Consider the following 8,613-nt stretch of genomic DNA (forward strand, 5'->3'; position numbering starts at 1 on the left):
CACTGCTCTAGGCTCAGGTCTAGTGAATTTTAATGGTGGGCTTGTATAATTTGATTTGTATGGAAACAAATGGTCAGGTAGGGCAAGTGAATTGTGATCCTGTAATTATTCTTGGGCCTTAAAAATCTATTTATAAACCCTTGCTGAACGTGCTGGATGATCCTGGAAATTTTAGGTACGACTTGATCTTCGGCAGGGGAAGAGGGATAACGTTCTAAAAAGAATATCAATAAAATATGATACTATTTTTTAATTACAAAATAAAACTAAGGTCCATTAACAAAAAAAAAAACCTTTACAGTATTAAAATATGTTCAAGTATGTGTATGAATAGTTAACTCATTTTATAAATTTTATATATATCTTGGTGAAATATTCATTTCAAACCACATTTTTACATTTACTTTGTTCAATAATGCTTCCAGTGAACGTTTTCTTTATTAGAAAATTGTAGTTTACCATTTTTCTGTCCTTCAATTGATTGTCTTCTTTGGGGACTGGGGTACCTCGTCACTGAGGAGACTTCTTGATGCAGTACCAGTACCTAGTGAACAATATTCTCATAAATTATACAAAAATCAACTTTGAATGATGAACTGAAAATATGTGAGGTTAATTTTCTTTATTTACCTATATAAATATATGTATGACTTAAATTGTAATTTTCAAAATTATTTCACTACAGTTTGTTTGTACCATCTGCCAATAAACTGTTCAACAATTGCTTTTACATGAAATGAACATACAAATCTTTTATTGGGAATTTCATTTAATTCTAAAATATTTTAAGCATCTATAACAACAATTAATGACTTAGTTTGCATTTAACTTGAAAATAAAGTTACACAATTGGATGTTCCACAATTGTCCACATAGTATATGAAATACAATCTCCATTAATTCATTATCAGGATTATGAGAACTAAAACAGAGAAAGTAAGACAACATAGCAAAGGCAATTTCGCATACCTGATTTCCTTCTACAAGATTATCATTCTTCATCAAATCCTCAATAGCTTGTTTCACTTCAGTCAGTTCCATACGCAAGGATGGATCATGGCTAAGTAAACTCTTTACAATCTCTTTCACCTTCTCATTCTCAATATAATCTAGAGGGGCAAAATTTCCTGCTCTGAGTTTTTCAAATCTTCGAGGCCTTTCACTTTTATCCATTTTAACATACATTTCGTATACAATTAATCCAATACTATAAAAATCTGCCTTTCTGTCGTAGGGACGATTATTTTCCGCCTTTACCTCTGGTGCAATGTAATAATACGATCCTATATCCTTGGTGAGGCTTTTTTCACTCTTTCTCGAATCTGGAGTATCCACTTCCAAACTTCGGTCTTTACTCCAAGCCAAGCCAAAATCACAAATTTTAGCCTTACCATCCTTACCAATTAAAATGTTTTCTGGCTTGAGATCTCGGTGAATGTAGTTCTTCTCATGAATAAATTGCACTCCATTTAAAATACCAAGAAATACTTTACATCTTCTTTCATCATCATTAAATATATCACCACTCTTTATCATATCCTCCAAGCTTTCTTTGCAAAGCTCAGTCACAATCATTAAGCAAGCAATATATTTTTCTTCATCCATTACTACATCAGAATCTTTTTTTGGCGAAGTATAAAATACATGTGATGTATGATAACTGACAATATTGTCATGGGACAGTAATTTGCGTGAGGCAATAGCTTCATTATACTTAGAAGCCTGAAAATCATCAAGATCAACTGGCACTAATTTCATTGCATAATTTCCATTGTCCGTAATTTTCAGGACTTCAAACACAGTGCCTTGTCCTCCTTTACTAATCTCCGTTATAATTTTGTAATTGTTCCTAAAGGACTTTTTATTTTTACATCTTTCTATACATGTTGTTTTGTGGTGGTTATCCTGGTCAGATAAGTCACTAGTATAGTGTTCCTCTGAACTTGTTGAAGGTTTTTCGTTTACACCAGTATCATTTTCCTCTGAACTTGTTGAAACGTCTTCGTTTGCAAAGATAGTTTCCTTGAGCTCATCATCATGATCATAGAACCGTATTTTCAAATTATCCATGATATTCTAATAAAAAAGTATTTTGATACAGTATTTTATCAAAAATATAAAAAAAAATAGCTTCAAGAGCTTAATCTAAATTGATATCAAAACATACAAGCACATGTATAAACCGTAAATTACTTACTTCTTTCTCGGTTGCTGGCTTTCTAATTGTTGTTTTAATTATTTCATCAGACAAGTTATTAATAGCTTAGGGGATTTTAAACGGAAGGAGCTACATGTACATAATATAAAAACCAACAGCATAATGATTATTGAAATTTTTTCCGAAATGCTGAAGATTTAATCTCCATGCATGCTGTGCACCATTGATCTAAACATGAATCAGTGTACATGTTTATGATATAAGTCCTTATGCGTAAAAAACGTACATGTTTTTTTTTTCGATTCTAGTTTTAAAAATGTCATTATGACAAAATTATTGACTGTTTTAGAATGATTACCTAATTAATATTTTTTCCTTTTCAAATCTTTATTTTCCATATCCTACCCCTTAACATTTTTATGCAAACTAATAAGCTGGCAGCTACCAGGGATGGGGCCCTGAGTAAACTCAATAACAAGTATAATATATATTATAATGTAATTACATATAACATTTCGCAGATAGATAATATATTCAAACATATAGATAATCAAATGAAGATATTTTAAACAAATTCTGTATAATTTTAACGATATTTTGGTAATTTATTATACTTTTTAAGTATGCAAAATAAATACACTGTAATTGTTTCATTTATAATATCTAGAAGGGAGGTAAATCTTACACCATCTCAGTCTCTTATTTAAATAATTATACGCGTTATATATCTGTAACATGTTCTCTTCTGCTTTCTGGATCCTTCATTTACTAAACTGAGATCAAGTCTTAAAAAAATAATAATCCTTAAAAATAATCACCTGCCAAAATATACAAAGACGGCGAACGTATATACAAAAATAATCTTCTGCAAAATATAAAATAAGGCGATGCGTTCAAGTTCCTCTCTTATAAAATAAAAATAATTATCTTTAATTAAGGAGGATCCCTACGACAATGAAGTATAGTTGCATGCATTTGTTACTAATAATAGACTCGATATCCTAAAAAAATAAGGTTTTAAATTATTTCACTTTATTTTTTGAAATATTTAAAATATATTATTTATTTTGTTAAAGTTCCTCCTTTATATTTTTTTTTTAAAAACCCAGTGTTTTATATTTCTCTTCAAAGTTTAATGTTTTAAAATATTGAAATAACAACCAACAAAGTTATTAATAAAATGTACATAATTTTTATTTAAATTTCCAAAAATAGACAAAAGAAAGAATAAAACAGCATTTGCTTGAGAAAAGCTGGTTGGATATTCTCTGGCATCTGAAAAGATATAATCATATTAAAGGGTAAAAACAATGGGCAAAAAAGAAATTGAAGAAAATTAGAAAACTATAAAAAAAAAATTTAATACATCAGAAAAAATTCATGTGTGAAAGATCCGTTTCAAGATTAGGCTCATATATATTATAAATGTTTTATATACTTTAAATAAACTCTATTAACATTAGCACAAGTGTCGAAAAAAGGTGTCAAGCAAAGACATTCAGAGAGATTTGTATTGTAATGTTTTCAATTGAGTTTAAGCGAAAACCATCAAGTTTCCAGTCAATGACAAAGACATTTATTTCGTGAATAGTTATTATCGCGATCAATAAGAGTAGCTCCCCTTTATTGTGCTCTCTTACGTAGGAGTTTAACATTATCCAAATCTCGCGAGATTTTCGGGTACAACGTTGTGAGGGTAAACAATATGCCGATTGTACACTGCGTCGCAGAGGGATGCACAAGCGAAAGTCGAAATAACCATGGCAATGTCGAATTTTTCCAATTTCCAAAGGTTGAGTCTGTCAGAAAAAAGTGGTTACGTTACATAAGACGAGAGGGGCTTGTAGAGAAAATCAAACGAAGTTTAGAACGCGATTCTCGGTGTGACCTTCGCCATTTGGTAGTATGTTCTGACCATTTTGTAGACCATAAACCCACTGCAAACAATCCTTATCCCACTCTTTTTAGGTACAATAATTACAATAAATCAAAATGCAAAAAGATGTACCAGAAATTCTACATCGGGGAGATCAGAACTAGTTATTGAACACCTTCCTGTCACAGAATGTGTAAAAGAAAATATTGACATAAAACTAGTAAAACAAGCGCCACTTATACGAAATAGTATATGGTATCCATGCGTTTCTGGAGAGATTGTAATTTCTGAAAAAGATGGGTCAACGGATTTTCATGATTTGACAAACGAAGGTACATAAACTGATAAAATATTTCTTTTTCCAGAGTCTAATATGTATGACATACTCTGAGTTTAAAAAAAATCGCATTTAAATTTCTCAGTTCAAAACGACATGATTTTTTTTATTATTATTAATGGGTTATTTATCACTAATGGGCATTCAAACTTTTTTATCCTTCTAGTGGATGCACTGCCACATAGTGCACTACCTTGAGATCACAATTATGTGCAGACAGAGGGAAATAAAGTTGATTTTGAATCCAAATATGAAAAACTTTCTGATATGGACAGAAAAATTGAGGTACTTTTTAATTAAAAGATTAAGTTTTCGTTAAGTTGGAGTTGCTGTTTTTCATTTCTTGAGCTATTTTTGTTTCATTTGACATGCATAAAACCACTATGTTACTTGAACATGACCATTTCACATTGCAAGAATTAAATTCAGTGTCTTGACCACCCTAAATAATTTATATAATTCATTCCAATTCTCTCAAAACCAAATAAATTGTACAGGAGATACAGAAACATATAAAACATGTATACATATACCGGGTAAAACATTGGGTCAAGGGTGTAACCAAGTTAAATTTCCAAGTTTAGTATATAAATATTTTCAACACGCATTGTAGGTTCTAAAAAGTGCTGAGATCCTGTCTAAATTCTGCAATTTTATTGATAAAATTATAATTGTATGACAGAATGCTATATTTCATGCTGGTCAGCGGCATGAAATATTGATATAATTAAATTGTTTTTACGATTTCATCAGGATCGCAGCACATTTCAGATACCTTAATTGTTCTACATGTACAGTTAAAACGTAAAAGCTTACTTTGATCCATGGACTGTATGCCCTTGCACTAGATCGATTTATTAAGACCCTCCGATTCACTTGCGTACAGATATACGGCCGTGTCAATTAAATACGTAATGTACAAAAAATATAATAATATAATAGTGAAAAACCATGAAATTCAAGTTATTGGCTTAAAAAATATCTGCAAATATTTTATTTAATTATACTAAATATATTTTATTGATGAAATATTACTTGATTTGTCTCTCACTGCATACAAACTACGTCACGTTGTAGGAAATGAAGTCATATTGAAAAGTGTATTGCGATCAGTGACTTGTTTATAACTTGTTATGTGGGATTTAACTAACGCCAAAATAACACGTTGTAGTACGTATATATGTAGTTTGATTATTTCTTACTGGTTAAACTAGCAGATAAACACATTTTGTGGTATCTTAAAGAAATGCATGACATTCTGTATGATGTAATAGTTAAGTTTTCCCGTAAAAAAATTAGGCTCCGCCTCTTTTTTGTAACCTTAACTTTGCTGCGTATTGTTGGAGGAGAATGATGTATAATAAAAAGTAAAATAGAAATTTAATTCATTCATTAATTTTAAATTTAAATTTAAAACCTGTGAAATTGATTATTATGAAAATACAACATGTATCTTATTATGGACATTGCAAATTGGTCTCTTTCTGAAAACAAATTCTTTAATTTTTATTATATTTAAAAAAAATGATTAATAAAATGAACGAGTTCATTGCATATGTAACGAAAAAAAATGCTCCTAGTAATAACATGAGCCTGATTGCAATCATGAATTGTCTAATTAATTGAAAACAAATATTTCGAATATGGACAAAAATTTTTATCAAATTGTATTGACGTTTAAGTTAAAAACTTGAGTAGAATAGCTCTTTAATTTGATAAGCAGAGAACGGATAGAAAATAAATGTAATTTGCTAAGAATTACTATTCTCACAAAGGATTTTATTTGTCCAGTCTGAGATCAACATTGGTATTGAATTTCAAGATCGAAACATGGCATATTCTCTCATAATTCAGGTTTCCATTTTTTTTCATTTATCTACTAAAATGAATTGTGTAATTAAGCAAAATAATAAACTGGCTTAAAATGTTCATTTAAAATTTTCATACTGGTTTCAAAATTTATCAATTTTTCAATTTTTTTACGAGATATTTAAGCCAAAGAAATGTCCTTTTATAATTAATTTTTGCAACATCAAAAGGTTAATGATACAAAACTTCTCTTTCTATTGATTTTCTTCTTTTATGATTGTCAGGTAACACAGAAAATTAAAGGATAGTAAATATTCATGTGTTTTCAATTACATTTCGCTGATTTTCTTTTTCATTTGAACTTTTGATATAATGTCACATATTTAACCGACTCTTCTGTAGAAAGAAATTATCACGCCATTTCCCAAATGGCTTACAAACAATGCAACTATTTCGCAATGATAACATTTTACTCCACACAAGCGTCATGTTAATAGTTGAACCTTATTTCCAGTCACTGCAAAATAAATAATTCGTATAGGTTTCCTTTGTTCTAGTAATTAATGCAACAGTGTCCAAAGAATTCATCAAGTCAAATATGTATCCGTGTATTGACATTTCGAAAATGGAAATACCAATTGTTCTATCGTAGATATATTTCCAAAAATTTATGTTGATGCTTATAATTACTTGGGAATTTAAATAGATCGTTTTGTCAATTAAAATACTCCAAACAGTTTCAAGCTATCCTTAAATATTCCGTAAATAACACCATTATTGAGGCATTAGGGAGAAGAATGGCAATCAAAGTGAATCTCTGCGCATTGCTTTTCATGTGGATATTTGTAAGGTTTGCCTGTTCTGAGAATTTTGTGGATCACCTTTTTGAAAACTATAGTTCAATGTTAAAACCACGAAAAAACCAAAGTGATGTGGTACATATCAATTTCTATTTTACCATCAATGCAGTTCAGGAAGTTGATGAACGTATGCAATATATATCATTTTTCGGTTGGTTAAATGTTCAGTGGTATGACGAATTTCTAACGTGGAACCGCACTCAGAATTCCGGATTAGAAACAATTGCAGTACCTTATCAGAAACTTTGGACCCCGGATATATCAATGTGGTATACTGAAAAAGGAATTCATGGATTGGAACCACACCCATACGTTACATTGAATTCTGATGGTCACGTGACTTGGTATCCTGGCGGGAAAATGATACTTTCATGTGACATCAAAGTTTCGAGATTCCCATTTGATGAGCAGCAATGTAAAATAATTGTTAGCGCTTGGCAAGTAAATGACTGGGTCCAAAAACTTGTTCCAAAATCACGAACAAGTGATGATTCAAAACTTATTACTGAAAATGGTGAATGGATATTTATTAAATTTACCTATACAATAGAGTACTTCCCCGAATTTCATTTGACAACTGTGGCTTACGTTCTTCATTTTAAAAGGAGATACTTATATATCGTTCTGACTATTTTTGTTCCTATAGTCATTCTGGCTGTTTTGAATTCGCTAACCTTCTTTGTACCAGTTGATTCCGGGGAGAGAATTACCTATAGTTTGACGCTTTTTCTGACGTTTACTGTCTTCTTAACCTTATTCGAGCAAACGATGCCACGAAATTCTACTGATGTACCATATCTCACAATATACGTTGGATTTCATTTGCTCCTTTGCGTGATAAGTACGATAATTTCTGTTTTGTTGAAACCTATTATTAAACCAAGTATTAATTATGATCAATACCGATACTCTGAGAAACAAACAAATGAGCAGGACATTGAGAATGGAAAGAGTGATGAGGTTAATAAACCGGTTGAATTTGATATAGATAAAAGCAAAGAATCTTGTGGTTCCCCTATAACGTCATGTAAAAGAAAAGTTGACATGTGCATGATTTTATTTAATATAATTGCGTTAATATCTTCAACGGTAACTTTATTCATTTTCTATTATATATGACTAATGTAATTAATCATCTTCTTCAAATGTCATTAAAAATCTGTGTTTCATACGTTGCTTTATTTATTTATTAACATTCAAATGTATGCGCATTTTCTAAACATCAAAATATAAATATCTTTTGCCGCCACCTTTCTTGCCCGCGTAGGCATTGGTAGAGAGTCTGCTTTATGGTAACGAAATGAGGAGTCAATCCCTTCGTTACGGGTTCGAATCCCACTGTAGGACGTGGAGACAGGTCCTTCTGATGAGACTGTATATACCGAGGCCTTGTGTCGCCGTAAATGCTGGCAAGAAAAAGATACCTAACTGCTCAAGGGGCCTTAGTTCAACAACACATAAACAAACAAAAACAGAAAGTTTCAATGATGAATTTAAGGAACAAACAAGAGAACATGTTTCAAAGAAATTGTCATTCAGATTTTCAGTTTAACAACATCAAGGTGATTACCGG

General features: G+C 30.8%; 2 protein-coding genes across 2 annotated transcripts; one reads left to right on the plus strand and one right to left on the minus strand.

Annotated features, from left to right (window-relative positions):
• Positions 1-409: 409 nt before the first annotated feature.
• LOC134251767 (interferon-induced, double-stranded RNA-activated protein kinase-like) lies at positions 410-2,070 on the minus strand. The gene is made up of 2 exons (XM_062734180.1): positions 970-2,070; positions 410-544 (listed from the first exon to the last, which is right to left on the minus strand). The coding sequence occupies exons 1-2, from the start codon at positions 2,068-2,070 to the stop codon at positions 410-412; spliced, it is 1,236 nt and encodes a 411-aa protein (XP_062590164.1).
• A 4,907-nt stretch (positions 2,071-6,977) lies between these two features.
• LOC134251769 (acetylcholine receptor subunit alpha-like) lies at positions 6,978-8,000 on the plus strand (the record flags this gene model as incomplete). Its single annotated transcript, XM_062734181.1, has 1 exon — positions 6,978-8,000. A coding segment is annotated over exon 1 (1,023 nt), but the record flags the coding sequence as incomplete, so codon positions are not given.
• Between the last annotated feature and the right edge of the window lie 613 nt (positions 8,001-8,613).

The sequence above is a fragment of the Saccostrea cucullata genome, unplaced genomic scaffold (genome assembly GCF_032062105.1).
Source record: "Saccostrea cucullata isolate Sc308-1 unplaced genomic scaffold, CSIRO_AGI_Scuc_v1 ctg1623, whole genome shotgun sequence".
In the NCBI taxonomy this organism is placed as follows: Eukaryota; Metazoa; Mollusca; class Bivalvia; order Ostreida; family Ostreidae; genus Saccostrea; species Saccostrea cuccullata.